Source organism: Nerophis ophidion, linkage group LG03 (assembly GCF_033978795.1).
Source record: "Nerophis ophidion isolate RoL-2023_Sa linkage group LG03, RoL_Noph_v1.0, whole genome shotgun sequence".
NCBI classification, from domain to species: domain Eukaryota; kingdom Metazoa; phylum Chordata; class Actinopteri; order Syngnathiformes; family Syngnathidae; genus Nerophis; species Nerophis ophidion.
The window spans coordinates 81,435,914-81,454,805 of record NC_084613.1 but is presented as its reverse complement, the minus strand read 5'-3'; the positions used below and the strand labels follow the sequence as shown (position 1 = coordinate 81,454,805).

Sequence of the window (18,892 nt, the reverse complement as noted above, 5' to 3'; positions counted from 1 at the left end):
AAAGACTAAATTAATCTGACTCGTCGTCATGTAATCTCACGGTATCTACTGCAAAATCCTGTATGCCATTTAATACTCCCAGTTAATGTTGTATATTTTTATCCCCAGGTTCATTTGGTCAAGTCAAGTCCCATCATTGCACCGGTGACATCGTCCAACCAAAAGATGACCCTCTAATCCAGACCACCAGAGTACCATCTGTAGATGAGCACTCTCAGTGTTCGGACACGGAGGTGGACCATGACCTCAACAATAGCCACAGCCACAAACACTCAAACCGGCTCCCCACAGACACATACACTATTACCAGTGAGTCTGGCATGGAGGCAGGGAACGACCTTGATCCGGATGGAACCAGTCACTGTTTGTCATCCACTGCGCCCTTAGAAACCAACGACGGCGCCGACACACCCTTATCAGAGGACGAACTCGACAAGGACTTTGAGGTTGAGTTCATGCGTAAGGAGACGTATGATATGGTGTGCAAGGAGAATTCGTCAGCGTACACCGAGTTTCCATCCATTGAACCCTATGATCCCACTTCCTTCTCCAGTTGTGTATCCTCTCGTCACTCAGATGCTCTTGACCAGTCCAAAAGTTCTGATTCTCAGTCAATGGCAGCTCCATTGGCAGTAGCGAATGATTCCACCTCTCCATCTTCAGACCCTGGGATCGCTGACATGAACCAGCAAGGTTATTTGACCTCAGACCAGGACAAAGAACTTAGCTCTCCTGGCTCTGACTCTGAGCTTGATGGCGAAGACGACATAGACTTTCCCTGTGAAGGACATGCGGTCTCCAATATGATCTCCTCCATCTCAGAAACAGAGCTTGATCTGACCAGTGAGAGCAGTAGTGGGCGTTCTTCGCACCTCACCAATTCCATCGAGGAGGCCAGCTCACCGACATCCGACCAGGAACTGGACGCCGATACAGAATTAGAACAGGACAGTGGGATTGTGGGACTAAAAGAGTCTCTCTTTCTGGGTCAACCTGAGCCAATTAAGGAAGGGGTTCCCCTACTCTCTTCGTCCCCTTTACCCTCTCCAACCATTCCTATCCCATCTCTGGTGCACTCCCCCTTTTTGCCTCCTGCTTCCTATGATGACGGCTATGCTCTGAAGGGACTGCAGATTGTAGATGACGACCTGTCTTGCGATCACCAAGCCGACCCAGATGAGACTCTTCCTCCTGCCCAGCAGTGTGAAGACAGTTTCTCCAGACAGATGGTGCTCCAGATAGAACCAGATCACAGCCTTGAGAGCTTCAAACGCTCCTTCTACCTACCTGTGGGACCTCGGCTAATGCCCACCGCAGATGATTATGATGAAACCAGTGAAGGGGATTCTGAGTCAGAAAGCGAAGATGACCTGAGTGAAAACTCTGACTCACCCTGGCTGCTGAGCAACCTGGTCAATAGGATGATTTCAGAAGGCTCGTACCCAATAAGCTGTCCTGAAGAGTGCTTCAAAAGGGAAACGTCTGTATCAGACACCATCTCGCCGTCCTCAGACATCGGTGACGGAGATAGTTTTGCAGAGGATGACCCACGGAAGAAATCAGAAATTGAGGGGTCAGTGAATGAAGAGAGGGATGGTGAAGAGCTCAGAGAGATTGAGATGAATTGGGGGAAGTCTTCAAAGAGAAGTGTTGGGATGAACTCTTGCCTTTATATGAGCAACAAAACTGAGGACACAAGTACAGTGGATCAGTGTGTTGAAAGTTCGAGAGAGACCACCGATTACTCCTCATGTACCGCTAAAGTTAAAAACTTCACGGATAAATCTTCCAAGAACAACAAAAGACCGGAAGAACAGAATGAACCCGATAATGACTTGATGATGCTAGCGGAAAGGAAAGACCTTGATTCTCCGAGCCTTACCGACAGCGTCATCAGCGACAAAGACATTGGGCGGGAGACGGAGACCACGACATCGAGTCGCTCCTCTTCCTCTCTTGAACGTATCACAGAGGTCAAACACAGCCTGACACTGGACATACCCACCGCTCAGACCAACCATTGCTTCAGCCTCACCTACTCCACAGACAATGACGAAGAAGACGAACATGAGGACTCGTACCCGTTCTTGGATGACTTGAGGAGGCAGTCCCACAGAGATAGTGATTTACAGCTAGACCGGTCACCACCACCTGTTGATTCCTGCATACCTGACCATCCCTGCCCTGACCGCGATCTCCCACCTTGTGAGATAGACCTGTCTCCCAAACATCCCAGTGAAACTGAAGGACTGGCCTATGACTCTATGAAGTACACGCTTGTGGTTGACGAGAACACTACTCTGGAACTAGTCAGCCTGAGAAGGTAATAATATTAATAGGCCAACAGTCCCTCGCCACATTGCACTTGGAACTCTATCGCAGTGTTTTTTGCCATAAATATATGTATTTTTAGCGTAAATTGAGCATTTTTAAAGAATGAAAATACATCAAAATTACAATAGTATTTAATGGCCACTCGATGAGACCAAACCAGTCAGAGTGTGATTTTCAATATCTTGGCAACTGATTGGCTCAGCTTCCGGCAGCATTACTATATCGCATTAAACAAGATGAATACTTGCATGTTAATTGATGTCTAGAGGAATCTCATGTTAAAAAAACTATGTAGAAAGTCGGAACCATTTTTTAAAATACTACAGCTATAAAAATATTTGATTTATAAAGAATAATTCCTACTTTAACACCAATTAACAGAGACAAACGAGGGATTACTGTACTTCTGTATTATATTTTTCATTCAGTATTTACACAACTAGTTGGCCATAAAAAGAATATTTTGTTAGCTATCGTGAACTGTTGTGTCGGCTAAATCCTCGCTGTTGCTGCATACAATCATCAATATGTAGATCGCCCAATAATTGCATAAACGGTGACTGAAAAGCGGACCGCTGACTGTAAATTAAATACAACGACCGAGCAGAAGAATGCGTGTCGATTTAGTGATTGTAATAAACGTTACGTGCGTTTCTATTAGGACCTTTTATTGAGAATATTTACATGTTCACTGTCCAATGAGTGCATGAACAGTGAGGGAAGTCGGCCAAGGACTGTAGGGCAGTCAGATCATGCAGGCTGGGGCCCAAGAGTAAACAAAAACATAATCCACTTAGAAATAAACTCCAAAGCAAGTCAGAAGATTTTTGTGCATTACAATCTTATCTTTCTGTGTGGAGTTTGCATGTCCTTTCGTGAATGCTTGGGTTCCCCGCGAGTACTCCGGCTTCCTCCCACTTCCAAAGACATGAACCTGGGGATAGGTTGATTGGCAACACTAAATGGACCCTAGTGTGTGAATATGAGTGTTGTCTGTCTGTCTGTGTTGGCCCTGTGATGAGGTGGTGACTTGTCCAGGGTGTACTCTGCCTTCCGCCCGATTGCAGCTGAGATAGACACCAGCGCCCCCTGCGACCCCAAATGGAATAACCGGTACAAAATGGATGTAATCTTATCTACCAATAAGTGGCAGAGGAATCATCAGCTCATGCTAAAAGGGTTAGCATTTTATCTGGGTTGTTGACAATGATGTCTTGGAACTAGTCTAGAGAGTGACCTAGAGCACCTTTGCAGTCCTACATATGTAGTCCTACATCGGTTAGGGTTCTAAAGTATCTACTGTACTTTCTCAGGTGCACATCGATCCTGAGTGATGACAGCGAGCTCTCCACGCTGTGCGATGAGGAGTCTTTGGAGACGGGCCAGCTGGACTACTGTTGCCAGGATCCGATGGTGAGGTCCCAACTCCTCAGTTCTTCCGAAGACTCTTCACCCGAGGCGGACATCCCATTTTCCAAAAAGTTCCTAAACGTCTTTGTAAACAGTACTTCACGCTCCTCCAGTAAGTCAATGACTATATTTGGACTTTTGTTGTTGGGTCATAGACTGGATTGTCTTGGCCAAGCAAACAGTACTATTATTATTAAGTTTTGGACTATTCACAAGTATTTGCTTTTTCTTGTAGTTTTTATAGTAAGATACAGAAAACAAAATTTCTTGAGGCCTCTTAAGAATAAAATTACACTTTAGGGCAAAAGTGTTAAACCTTAAATATTATTTTTTCCCCACACTTTTTACCGCATGAAATATTTTCAACAACTTCATACTCAGCCACAGCTAAAAAGGTAATATGTATGCCTTTTTGTCATCTAGACTTTTTTCAGTCTAAAGGCTTGACTAAGTTCTAAATACGCAACTTTGTAAGCATCTATTACTACTACTACTACCACTTTTAAGAGTATTAAGCAAGACTACTGTTGTTTTTATATATGAAGAGCCTTCAAGTTTTTCTAGAAAACACTAATGTTGAGTGTTTGTCACAAAGGTACTGAATCCTTCGGACTTTTCTCCTGTACCATCAATGGAGAGGAGAGGGACCAAACACACAGGGCGGTGTACAGGTGAGAGAAATTGCAATCAAACAATATATGAAGTCATGTAAATGTGCTTTTAGCCATCATGTTGCAATAATAAAGCTCAGATTATGCTAAGTAGAAGTGTTCTGATCAGTCGTGTTTAGAGAGTATGGCCGACTTTGTTTCAGAGTTGGTCCCCTTCATGGCGCTTTGTATGTGTGGGGCTTTTGAGCAATCATAGAGGAACTCTTAAATGAGTCAAAAGACCCTAACGTGACTACAGGGCGCCATGTTTGCTGCCAACTTTGAAACCAAGTTAGCCATAGTCTTTCTGTACATGGCTGTTGTTCTGATCAGAGTCAGAGGGAGTATGGCCGACTTCATTTCAAAGTTGGTACCCAATATGGCGACCTGTAGTCACGTGAGGGGCTTTTGAACAGTCAGAGAGAGTATGGCCAGAGGATCTCCTAGATCATGGGTGTCAAACTCTGGCCCGCCGTTTAATTCCAGTTGGCCCTTGAGGCAATATCAAATTAACATTAAAAGTTGGCCCGCCGGTAACACCAAATTCACCGCTAATACTCATACTTGCCAACCCTCCCGATTTTCCCGGGAGACTCCCGAAGTTTAATGCCCTTCCCGAAAATCTTCCTGGGCAACCATTCTCCCTTTTTCCACCCGGACAACAATATTGGGAGCGTGCCTTAAAGGCACTGCCTTTAGCGTCCTCTACAACATGTCGTCACGTCCTCTTTTCCTCCATAGAAACAGCGTCACATAGTATATGCGGCTTTCACACACACATATGCGAATGCCATGCATACTTGGTCAACAGCCATACAGGTCACACTGAGGGTGGCCATATAAACAACTTTAACACTGTTACAAATATGCGCCACACTGTGACCTCACACCAAACAAGAATGACAAAACACATTTCGGGAGAACACCCGCACCGTAACACAACATAAACATAACAGAACAAATACCCAGAACCCCTTGCAGCACTAACTCTTCCGGAACGCTACAATATACACCCCCTGCTACCACCAAACCCCGCCCACTTCATTTTTATTTTATTTTCAAATTTATTAGCCTGATATTTACCTCAGAAGGCTGCAAATAGACAGACAACATTCACACTCACATTCACACACTAGGGCCAATTTAGTGTTGCCAATCAACCTATCCCCAGGTGCATGTCTCTGGAAGTGGGAGGAAGCCGGAGTACCCGGAGGGAACCCACGCATTCACGGGGAGAACATGCAAACTCCACACAGAAAGATCCCGTGCCTGGATTTGAACCCAGGACTGCAGGACCTTCGTATTGTGAGGCAGACGCACTAACCGGCAGACGCACTAACCCCTCTGCCACCGTGAGGTGGCGACTTGTCCAGGGTGTACCCCGCCTTCCGCCCGATTGTAGCTGAGATAGGCGCCAGCGCCCCCAAAAGGGAATAAGCGGTAGAAAATGGATGGATGGATGGGCTGCAAATAGAAAAGAGGCATTAATTTTTTTAAATTAAATGTTATTTAATATACCACTGATGTTTTTTCGTTTGTTTTTTGAAAGTTGATTTTGCCCTATTACGTTATATAAGCTCTGCCTGTTCCATGGGAGGAAGCCCAAGTACCCGGAGGGAACCCACGCATTCACGGGGAGAACATGCAAACTCCACACAGAAAGATCCCGAGCCCGGGATTGAACCCAGGATTACTCAGGTCCTTCGTATTGTGAGGCAGATGCACTAACACCTGTTCCACCGTGCTGCCCTATTTAAGCCTTGCTTGTTCAATATTCAACTCAAAACTAGTTTGGGTCCCTATTAAAGGGTTAATTTGTTCAACCTTGGCCCGCGGCTTTGTTCAGTTTTAAATTTTGTCCCACTCTGTATTTGAGTTTGACACCCCTGTCCTAGATGATTAGTCAAAAGCCCCTCACGTGATTACAGGGCGCCATGTTTGCTGACAAATTTGAAACCAAGTTGGCCATACTCCGTCTATACTCGGCTGTTCTGATCAGAGTGGTGTACAGAGAGAGTATGGCTCGGTTTCAGAGTTGTTAGCAAACAGCACTCTGTGGTCATGTGAGGGGTTTTTTGACCAATCAGAGAGCGTATGGCCAGAGGATCTCCTAAATGTGTAATCAAAAGCCCCTATTATGACTACAGGGCGCCATGTTTACTGCCAACTTTGAAGGCGTGTTGGCCATACTGTCTCTATAAACGACTGTAGTTCTGATCAGAGTCGTGTACAGAGAGAATATGGCCAACACGGTTTCAAAGTTGTCAGCAAACATGGCGCCCTGTAGTCATGTGAGGGGCTTTTGATCAATCAGAGAGGGTATGGCCAGAAGATCTCCTAAATCAGGGGTCTCAGACACGCGGCCCCGAGACGTTATTTTGCGGCCCCCACCTTAATATGAAAGTTTAATGTTAGTGCGGCCCGCGAGTTTTATACAAATGGCGCTTGACAGTGTTGTGTTATTTGGGTCCAAAAAGGATCTTTCAACGTTCTGCGTTGCCTACCCCTGCATTAGTGGAACAGCGGCAAATGAGAGACGAGGGTTTACTTACTTGCTGGACTGCAGTCACACCGCGACACCTGTCCGTCAGTAGTAACTAGGCCTGTGAATCTTTGAGTGTCGCATGATTCCATTCAATATCGATTCTTAGGGTCACGATTCGATAATATATCGATTTTTTCGATTCGATTCGATTCTCGATTCAAAAACGATATTTTTCCGATTCAAAACGATTCTGTATTCATTCAATACATAGGATTTCAGCAGGATCTACCCCAGTCTGCTGACATGCTAGCAGAGTAGTATATTTAAAAAAAAAAAAAGCTTTCATAATTGTAAAGGACAATGTTTTATCAACTGATTGCAATAATGTAAATGTGTTTTAACTATTAAACGAACCAAAAATATGACTTATTTTATCTTTGTGAAAATATTGGACACAGTGTGTTGTCAAGCTTATGTGATGCGATGCAAGTGTAAGCCACTGTGACACTATTGTTCTTTTTTATAAATGTCTAATGATATTGTCAGTGAGGGATTTTTAATCACTGCTATGCTGAAATTATAACTAATATTGATACTGTTGTTGATAATATTCATTTTTGTTTCACTACTTTTGGTTTGTTCTGTGTCGTGTTTGTGTCTCCTCTCAATTGCTCTGTTTATTGCAGTTCTGAGTGTTGCTGGGTCAGGTTCGGTTTTGGAATTGGATTGCATTGGTATGGTATTGCTGTGTAGTGGTTTGTTGGATTGATTAAAAAAAACATCAAAAAAAAAATGGATTTTTTGGGAGAGTGGCCGTGCGCAACCCGAGGGTCCCTGGTTCAAATCCCACCTAGTACCAACCTCGTCATGTCCGTTGTGTCCTGAGCAAGACACTTCACCCTTGCTCCTGATGGGTGCTGGTTGGCGCCTTGCATGGCAGCTCCCTCCATCAGTGTGTGAATGGGTAAATGTGGAAGTAGTGTCAAAGCGCTTTGAGTACCTTGAAGGTAGAAAAGCGCTATACAAGTACAACCCATTTATTATTTATTTATTTAAAAAAAAATGAGAATCGATTCTGAATTGCACAACGTAAACGATTCGGTTCGTATTCGAATCCATTTTTTCCCCACACTCCTAGTAGGGACAGTCCCCGATAACCTGGACAAATTCAAACCGTTATTTTTATTATTTTCTATTATTTAATTTACATTGCCTCACATTTCTTAATTCTCATTTTGTTCATTTATAGTTTGATTTTATTTTGTGTTGAAAATGAAGGCATTTAAAAATATATTTTTAAGAAATCTTTTCTTGGGTCCCAGCCTACACCCAGACTCTGCATCCAGTGCCCCCCAGGCAAATTGAGTTTGAGACCCCCTGTCTTAAATGTATAATCAAAAGACTACAGGGCGCCATGTTTGCTCCTAACTTTGAAACCGTGTTGGCCATACTCTCTCTATACATGACTTTTATTCTGATCAGTCGTGTACAGAGAGAGTATGTATGGCCAACACGGTCTCAAAGTTGTTAGCATGTGAGGGGCTTTTGACCAATCAGAAAGGGAATGGCCGTAGGCTCTCCTATATGACTGGTCAAAAGACCCTGAGGTGACTACAGGGCGCCATGTTTGCCAACAAGTTTGAAACAGAGTTGTGATGAAAGTATACTGCCCCCTGTAGGTTCATCCCCAGACATACAGATGAGCTGGAGTTGGACGTGGATGATCCCTTGTATGTGGAGGAGGAAGAGGATGACTACTGGTACAGAGGCTATAACATGCGGACGGGAGAACGGGGCATCTTCCCCGCCTTCTACGCCCATGAAGTCATTGGCCAGTCTAAGGAGATGCTGGGTAGCTAGAGGAACCTTCCATTGATATTGTGAGCGTGATGGATCTCAAGATGACACGTGTGTGTGTGTCTTACAGCCATGAAGCGTAACCCGGCATGGATGGAGACTTTCGACGTTCAGTTCCTGGGTTCTGTCGAGGTACCGCAGCACCAAGGCAATGGCATCCTGTGTGCCGCCATGCAGAAGGTCAGCACAGTGCACATGGCAGCGTCAGCAAACAGACCATGACCGCGTTTGTCCTTCCGTAAGATTGCTCTGTCCAGGAAACGGACCGTGCACGTGCGGCCGCCATCCCTCTGCGAGTTGGAGATCAGCTTGCAAGGCGTGAAGCTGATCATGAGCCTGGAGGATGAGTACGACTGTCTGGATGAGGTAAGGTCAATCTACGGAGATCCAGTTACTCTACTCCTAGTGCAGAGATTCTCAAACTGTGGTATATGTACCATTAGGGGTCTGCAACCCGCGGCTCTTTGACCACTCGGATGTGGCTCAGCTGCATACTTGCCGACCGCCCGGAGAAGTCCGCTAGATTTCCAGACTTCAGTGTCTCTACCAGAAATCTCCCGGGTTAACATTTTTCGATTTTCACCCAGAAATCAACTCTGAGGGCGTGCCGTGACGACAATGCCTCTAACACCCTTCCTACATGTCATCGCGCCAGGATTTTCACCATGCTATTTGCGTGCCGGTCACATTTTGGATGCAACATCTATCTGAACTCATACGCAACTGCAAGGCATACTTGGTCAACAGCCATACAGGTCACACTGAGGGTTGTGATATAAACAACTTTAACACTACTACGAATATGCGCCACACTGTGAACCCACACCAAACAAGAATTACAAACACATTTCGGGAGAACGTCTGCACTGTAACACAACATAAACACGACAGAACAAATACCCAGAATCCCATGTAGCCCTAATACAAATGCGCGGATAGGCAATTATATCATCCGCATCCGCATATCCAAAGTCGTCATCCACCCGAACCAACATTTTATCAGAACCGTACCCGCCCGTCAACCGCCCGCTGAAATACATAAGAGGTTGTATAAAATAGTCAGGAAGTTTCATGAATACAAAGGATTATGGGTATTTGTTGTGTTGCGTTTATGTTGTGTTACTGTGAGGATGTTCTCCCGAAATGTGTTTGTCGTTCTTAATTGGTGTGGCTTCACAGCGTGGCGCATATTACTAAGAGTGTTAAAATTGTTTATATCACAACCATTAGTGTACTCTGTGTCACCCAGTATGCATTGCAGTCGTGTGCGTGTGCACACAACATGATGCTGGACTGACAAGCAGATCATACATGTTGTAGTAGGCGACAAAGCCAATGGCTTCATAGCACGCCCTAATACTTATTGAGTGACTACCGGCAGTCATTCGGGAGAATAATAGCGTCTCTTATTGTCTTCTTCGCTTTATGACGCGGGTCTTGAATGGCACTTTGAATGGCAAAGGATACCGATCACAGAACCATGCATAGCAAATATTTCCGGATAATTCAACCGCCACCCGCCCGAATCTAATTAAAATAAATGTTTTCGTCATGTCAACCGCCCGACCCGCGGTTGATGAGACCGCAAACCGCGCATCTCTAATCCCTAACTCTTCCGGGCTACATTATACACCCCCGCCGCCCTCCCCAACCCCCTCAACCGAAGCACGGAAGGGTGGGGGGTGTATAATGTAGCCCGGACAAGTAGGGATACATGGGATTCTGGGTATTTGTTCTGTCGTGTTTATGTTGTGTTTCAGTGGGGATGTTCTCCCGAAATGTGTTTGTCATTCTTGTTTGGTGTGGGTTCACAGTGTGGTGCATATTAGTAAGAGTGCTAAAGTTGTTTAAACGGCCACCCTCAGTGTGACCAGTATTGCTGTAGAATAAAGATGCCTTGTAGTCTCTGACATGTGTCTACAATAGCCTCATCAAACAATTCTTTGGGCTGGCAAGCTATTTGTACAAGCTGTAGGGGGCGCTAGCGGTAGTGCCATCAATTTACGCCCTTATTATTGTTCATTGGGTGAACACCAGCGTACATTCGAGGGAATAATTACTAAGTCGGGAGTCTCCTGGGAGAATTAGGAGGTTTGGCAGGTGTGACGCTGTCAAGCGGCATTCATATAAAACTCGCGGGCCGCACTAACATTCAATTTTCATATTAAGGTGCGGGCCGCATGTCTGAGACCCCTTGTTTATACATAGCACAAAGCAAAAAAAAACTCTGTACGCAGTATTATTTCACTATAAATTTCAAAAGAGTTATGTGGCTCCCATTGTTTTCTTTACTTTGTGAAACGGATCAAAATGGATCTTTGAGTGGTAAAGGTTGCCGACCCTTGATCTAGTGGTACGCCAAAGAATCACTTGAATAAAGTACAGTGTTATTCAAACACAATGTTACTGTTCAAACTGTGCGTAATGTTACAGTGGTCAAAAATATTGAATATGCTTGCTGAATAAAACCTCTGCTCTGTTTTTAATGAATACTTAGGCCTGCTATGCTACTGTATATTAATGCTGGTACTTGGGAGAGCCAAGTGTTTGAGAACCTCTGTTGGGGCGGCATGGCTCGGTTGGTAGAGTGGCCGTGCCAGCAACCTGAGGGTTGCAGGTTCGATTCCCGCTTCTGCCATCCTAGTCACTGCCGTTGTGTCTTTGGGCAAGACACTTGACCCACCTGCTCCCAGTGCCACCCACACTGGTTTAAATGTAACTTAGATATTGGGTTTCACTATGTAAAGCGCTTTGAGTCACTTGAGAAAAGCGCTATATAAATATAATTCACTTCACTGTTGTAGGCATCATACCGAGAGATGTTTGTAATATTTGGGTCAGTCAGCGCAGGCATGCAAACAACACCACCACACAAAAATATAGAAATATGCTTTTTTTGGTCTTTATTTGGCATTTTTATGTAAGACATTTAGTGTATCACTTTTGGCGTTAAATTATGGAATAGGGTTGGGATTTATAGCTCTGTGAAAAGATCCTAAAGAGCAGTTATTATGACTTGAATTCACACAAATATTACGCTATGAATTAGAATTATTCTGAAATTGTGTGTACATATTTTCATTTTTGTTTTTATTCAAAACAATTCTTATCGCGTTAACAGTGAGACTATCTTTTTCCCCCTCACCTACAACAACCTTACACAACGGCATTTGAACAATACAGAATACACAAGAAGAATAAAATGTATACATCTTTCTAAAAAAGCATGAATAAAAGTGAATACATAGCACACTTGAAACACAGAACAATGAAAAAATGCGAATTAAAAACATTAATCAATTAAAAGGTGACGCTGCTACATTTCCTTTGACTCACTAAGTTTCAAGTCCAGTTTCCACGTCATGACAACCTTATTGGAAATGTCCTTATTTATTTATTTGTATCTATTTGATATTATTGACATATTTGTGGAAGTGAACAAACACACGTGTTTGTAATTGCTGTGGAACGGGAAAAGGATTCAATCACTTCTGCTTCTTCCTACTCCTTTTCGAACATGTTGTAATAAGAAACGAGCAATATGTTTTCTAACTATGCATGGTGCAAATAAAAAAACACCACGACCGGAACATGTTCAACTTCATAGTGAGCCTCCACCCAAGTCCTTTTCATTTTATAATGAATGATTCCTACTTTTATTATGTGTGGAACCAATTTGAAAAAGTGCTATTTGTATTAAAATGCAGCTACTGCCATCTTGTGGAGTTAGTACAAACTACACCAGTATGAATATTTAGTATGAGTTAATCCTGTTCCTTGTAGTCACTTCTTCCAATGTATGAATGTTTAGTCTGATTTCCTGGAGGAAGTTAATCCTGTTCCTTGTCTCCCATCGTCAGTTTGACCGATGTAGTCACTTCTTCCAAATGAAGAACATCTCCTTCTGCGGCTGCCATCCAAAGAACAACTGGTACTCCACCTACCTTCTGCCCTCAGGTGGACTTGCTCTGACGTTGTTCTCCATCTGTTCCTCCTCAGCTACTTTGGCTTCATCACCAAGCACCCCATGCTGAGCAGGTTCGCTTGCCACGTCTTCGTATCCCAGGAGTCCATGAGACCTGTAGCAGAGAGTGTTGGGTGAGTCCTACAAGCCTTGGAGCAGGGCTAGCCAGTCAACCACAAGACTTATTCCAGCAGCGATAGCCAATGAGCTAAAAGCCACAAAACATATATGAGCAGTGATAACCAATGACCTAAAAGCCACAAGAGAAATTTAAGCAGTGACAGTTAAGCCACGGGAGATATTGGAGAAGTGATAGCCAATGAGCTAAAAGCCACAAGACTTACTACAGCAGTGATAGCCAATGAGCTAAAAGCCACAAAACATATATGAGCAGTGATAACCAATGACCTAAAAGCCACAAGAGAAGTTTAAGCAGTGACCATTAAGCCACGGGAGATATTAGAGAAGTGATAGCCAATGAGCTAAAAGCCACAAGACTTATTCCAGCAGTGATAGCCAATGAGCTTAAAGCCACAAGAGATATTTGAGCAGTGACAGTTAAGCCACACGAGTAATTGGAGCAGCGATAACCAATCAGCTAAAATCCACAAGACTTATTCCAGCAGTAATAGCCAATGAGTTAAAAGCCACAAGAGATATTTGAGCAGTGACAGTTAAGCCACGGGAGTTACTGGAGCAGCGATAGCCAATCAGCTAAAATCCACAAGACTTATTCCAGCAGTAATAGCCAATGAGCTAAAAGCCACGAGAGATATTTGAGCAGTGACAGTTAAGCCACACGAGTAATTGGAGCAGCGATAGCCAATGAGCTAAAAGCCACAAGACTTATTCCAGCAGTGATAGCCAATGAGCTAAAAGCCACAAGAGATATTTGAGCAGTGACAGTTAAGCCACACGAGTAATTGGAGCAGCGATAGCCAATGAGCTAAAAGCCACAAGACTTATTCCAGCAGTGATAGCCAATGAGCTTAAAGCCACAAGAGATATTTGAGCAGTGACAGTTAAGCCAAACGAGTAATTGGAGCAGCGATAGCCAAAGAGCTAAAAGCCACAAGAGATATTCGAGCAGTGATAACCAATGAGCTAAAAGCCACGAGAGATATTTGAGCAGTGACAGTTAAGCTACACAAATAATTGGAGCAGCGATAACCAATGAGCTAAAAGCCACAAGACTTATTCCAGCAGTGATAGCCAATGAGCTAAAAGCCACGAGAGATATTTGAGCAGTAACAGTTAAGCCACACGAGTTGTTGGAGAAGCGATAGCCAATGAGGTAAAAGCCACAAGAGATATTCAAGCAGTGATAACCAATGAGCTAATATTCACAAGAGATATTTGAGCAGTGACAGATAAGCCACAGGAATTTTTGGAGGCAGCAATAGCCAATGAGCTAAAAGCCACAAAACATATATGAGCAGTGATAACCAATGAGCTAAAAGCCACAAGAGGAATTTAAGCAGTGAGAGTTACGCCACGGGAGATATTAGAGAAGTGATTGCCAATGAGCTAAAAGCCACAAGACTTATTCCAGCAGTGATAGCCAATGAGCTAAAAGCCACAAAACATATATGAGCATTCATAACCAATGACCTAAAAGCCACAAGAGAAGTTTAAGCAGTGACCATTAAGCCACGGGAGATATTAGAGAAGTGACAGCCAATGAGCTAAAAGCCACAAGACTTATTCCAGCAGTGATAGCCAATGAGCTTAAAGCCACAAGAGATATTTGAGCAGTGACAGTTAAGCCACACGAGTAATTGGAGCAGCGATAACCAATCAGCTAAAATCCACAAGACTTATTCCAGCAGTGATAGCCAATGAGCTTAAAGCCACAAGAGATATTTGAGCAGTGACAGTTAAGCCACACGAGTAATTGGAGCAGCGATAACCAATCAGCTAAAATCCACAAGACTTATTCCAGCAGTGATAGCCAATGAGCTTAAAGCCACAAGAGATATTTGAGCAGTGACAGTTAAGCCACACGAGTAATTGGAGCAGCGATAACCAATGAGCTAAAAGCCACAAGACTTATTCCAGCAGTAATAGCCAATGAGCTTAAAGCCACGAGAGATATTTGAGCAGTGACAGTTAAGCCACACGAGTTATTGGAGAAGCGATAGCCAATGAGCTAAAAGCCACAAGACTTATTCCAGCAGTGATAGCCAATGAGCTAAAAGCCACGTGAGATATTTGAGCAGTGACAGTTAAGCCACACGAGTAATTGGAGCAGCGATAGCCAATGAGCTAAAAGCCACAAGACTTATCCCAGCAGTGATAGCCAATGAGCTTAAAGCCACAAGAGATATTTGAGCAGTGACAGTTAAGCCAAACGAGTAATTGGAGCAGCGATAGCCAATGAGCTAAAAGCCACAAGAGATATTCGAGCAGTGATAATCAATGAGCTAAAATCCACAAGAGATATTTGAGCAGTGACAGATAACCCACAGGAATTTTTGGAGGCAGCGATAGCCAATGAGCTAAAATCCACAAGACTTATTCCAGCAGTAATAGCCAATGAGCTTAAAGCCACGAGAGAAATTTAAGCAGTGACAGTTAAGCCACGGGAGATATTAGAGAAGTGATAGCCAATGAGCTAAAAGCCACAAAACTTATTCCAGCAGTGATAGCCGATGAGCTTAAAGCTACAAGAGAGATATTTGAGCAGTGACAGTTAAGCCACACGAGTTATTGGAGCAGCGATAGCCAATGAGCTAATAGCCACAAGAGGTATTCGAGCAGTGATAACCAATGAGCTAAAATCCACAAGAGATATTTCAGCAGTGACAGCTAAGCCACACAAATTTTTGGAGGCAGCGATAGCCAATGAGCTAAAAGCCACTATATATATATATTTTTTTTTTTTTAACAGTGATATAGCCATTGCACTAAAAGCCACAATAGTTTTTGAGAAGCGCTAGCCATTGAGCTAAAAGTCACAATAGTTTTTGAGAAGTGCTAGGCATTGAGCAATAAGTCACAATGGTTTTTAAAAAGCAGTAGCCAATGAGCTAAAAGTCACAATAAATATCTGAGCAGTGCTAGCTAATGTGCTGTTTTTACACAAAGGTTATTTAAGTAGTTATAACGAATGAGCTAAAAGCCACAACCGTTATTTGAGCATCGCTCCCAATGACCTAAAAGCCACTTAAGTTGTTTGAGCAGTGCTATCAAATAAGATAGAAGCCTTAAGAGATTATTAAGCAGTGATAGCCAATGAGCTAAAAGCCCAAATATTTTTTTTTTAACAGTGTTAGCCAATGAAGTTTTTGTTTTTCCATGTCTAGAGGACTCTCACCACGTTGAAAAACATATTTAGAAAGTCATGAATAGTTGTTTTTCTTGCCCGAGGCGAGGACTGTGTTTCTATTTTATTGGAAGCAATGTGAACATATTTGTGTTGAAGAATAAGAAATATTGTAATAATACGTTGCCGATAGCAACAGGAAATGAGTCCCGGTCATGTCTTTCCGTAGACGGGCCTTCCAGGAATACTACCAGGAACATCTGGAGTACGCCTGCCCCACTGAGGACATCTACCTGGAGTAAGGACGCCATGCCTCGCATGCACCTGCCCACCAGAGGGCGCTGCAAACGGGTGTGCTCTTCATTCTCCTTCTGTCCCTCCGAGACTGGACAATTCACAGAATGTCCATCTCAGTGGACACTCTCATCTTTCTTCAGACTTTCTTGTTTTCTAGGAGCACCTGTTTCATTTCTCCTGACCTCCCTACTGATGACTGATAGTGGGATGCATGGCCAGACCTAATAAGTGTTGGGCTGCTGCGTGATGGTGTAGATAGTCTAGATGTAGGAATCCCAGCAGCTGCTACTTTACTTGGTCCACTTCATGGCGATAAGAACGTGACACTCGCTCCCAATAACTCTACCTTACAATGTTCCAGTCACACTAAAAAGAAAAAAAATATGATTGATTTGTTTTAGTAACAATGAATGCCGAAATTCCCACACTTTAGAATGCAGCACTTCCTGCGTCTTTAAATATGAATGAGGTAATATTATGAAATATTGATGTAAATCACCTTCTGTTAGGATTAAAACTATCACTTTACGTTCTTAAAATTACTACTTGTCCCTTTTTTATCTGCAAATTACAGGACACAACTGACTGTTTTTCTTAAAAAACAAAAAACGTTACGAATGCACTTTCATAATGTTATCACGTTATTCCAAAAATGTTTCCTTTTTTTACTGTAAAAAAAAAATCTCACTTTAACCTCGTAATATTATATACCTAAACTATTATGGTAATAGTCCTTTTTTCTTGTAATATTATTTTTTACTTTTCTTAATGTTATCTAAATATTTCCACTTTGACAGAAAACCTTGATTTTATTCTCCAATCTTGGTAATGTATTTTTTCCTAGACGCTTTTTTTTCTATACCACTACACTTTTATTCTTCTATTTGATTTTTGTTGTTATTGTTACGGTAAATTATACCTTTCTTTCTAGTGAAAATATGACGTTACTCTTTTACTATTACGACTTTCCCCTACAAAAAATATACTCTATATATATATATATATATATATATATATATATATATATATATATATATATATATATATATATATATATATATATACATATATATATATATATACACACATATATATATATATACACATATATATATATATATATATATATACATACACATATATATATACACATGTACATATATATATATATATACACATATATATATACACATATACATATATATATATATATATAAATACACATATATATATACACATATACATATATATATATATATAAATACACATATATATACATATATATACACATATATATACATATATATACACATATATATATATATATATATATACACATATATATATATATATATATATACACATATACATACATACACATATATATATATATATATATATATATATATTTTTTTTTTTTTTTTTAATTGTATTTATTTATTTACTTTTCTACCAAAAAGAAAAGGAAACTATTTTTCTAATTACTTTTTTTCAGATTTAGATTTATTTATTTTCTCTTGAAAAAACAACCTAATTCTTGAGGAATTTTTACTTATTGTTATATTTGTGTTAAATTATAAATTAGGGAAAAAAATACATTTATTTTATAAAGTGGAATTCTGACTTTAGTGTCATAGTATGAGGAATGTACGCTCTTAATATTACTGTATAACATAAATTCCTCAAATTAAATACTTCTATTTTTGTCTTTATTGTTGCAGTATAATCAACATTTTATTTTCTTGAATCTTTAAATACTATGAAATATTTGTTAATAACCCTTCTGGTTATGACCATAAAACAATCACATTATTCTCCTCAAATTTCGAAGTTTATACTATTTTTCCTCTTCAAATGACAGTTTGTCATTCTTACAACACGACCACATTTTTCTTTGACTTTTACCTGGTAAAATTAATACTTTCAACACATGACATTGTTAATGTGCTTTTTATATCACCATGTTATTTATTTTTGGCCAAATAATTCTTGTAACAATACAAAACTATTCTGGTCATAGGTTTTTTTTCTTGATGACTATGTAATATTCTCAAAAATCTTTCAACTTATTTTCCTATTTTTCTTACCCAAGAAACAATTATTTTTCTCATATTCTTACACTTTAATTCTTGCATTTCTTTTTTCATTGTTATTTAGTTGGTAAATGATGGCTTTTTTTACCTGGTGAAAATACTTTTATTATTATTACTACTTTCCTTACAGATAATATAGAACTTTATTTGCAGATTACAATTTATTCGTACAAATTGACTCTCAAACTATGACGCATTTATTTCTAACGGCGTGTATTTTAGTTTTGTAATATTACAAATTTTCCTCTCATGATCCTCGTGACAACTTGGCCCACAAATGTAAAATCTTTATTGTCAGAACATTTCTCATAATACAAGATATTTCCCCCCACATATTTAAACCCTTTTTTAAACATATTTTTCTCTTGAAAAAAAACACAACTTAATTGAAACTTCGTCTTGTTATATTTGTGTTCAATTATGAGAAATGATATCAGTACAATCAGAAGTTTTTCTTTCCAGTGTGACACGGACACTTGAAAATACGAGTGAGGGGGTTTCATGACGACTTGTCATGTTTGTGCTGGTGAAAAGCCA

The 18,892-nt window shown here is 41.2% G+C and overlaps 2 protein-coding genes across 4 annotated transcripts in view; one reads left to right on the top strand and one right to left on the bottom strand.

Annotated features, from left to right (window-relative positions):
- The window catches only part of mapk8ip2 (mitogen-activated protein kinase 8 interacting protein 2), an 82,609-nt gene extending 65,798 nt beyond the window's left edge, over positions 1-16,811 (top strand). For all 3 annotated transcript variants that reach the window (XM_061896195.1, XM_061896194.1, XM_061896196.1), the window contains 9 exons: positions 109-2,323; positions 3,648-3,856; positions 4,340-4,415; positions 8,559-8,731; positions 8,807-8,916; positions 8,980-9,102; positions 12,597-12,667; positions 12,736-12,834; positions 16,195-16,811. In XM_061896195.1, coding sequence (XP_061752179.1) covers positions 109-2,323; positions 3,648-3,856; positions 4,340-4,415; positions 8,559-8,731; positions 8,807-8,916; positions 8,980-9,102; positions 12,597-12,667; positions 12,736-12,834; positions 16,195-16,267 — 3,149 coding nt within the window. In that variant the 3' untranslated portion in view covers positions 16,268-16,811. The remainder of the gene's footprint in view (positions 1-108; positions 2,324-3,647; positions 3,857-4,339; positions 4,416-8,558; positions 8,732-8,806; positions 8,917-8,979; positions 9,103-12,596; positions 12,668-12,735; positions 12,835-16,194) is intronic.
- LOC133550117 (arylsulfatase A-like) overlaps positions 11,615-18,892 on the bottom strand; it is a 28,064-nt gene continuing 20,786 nt past the window's right edge. Inside the window, exon 9 of the mRNA XM_061896197.1 lies at positions 11,615-12,815. The gene's annotated coding sequence lies outside the window, so the exon portion shown is untranslated. The remainder of the gene's footprint in view (positions 12,816-18,892) is intronic.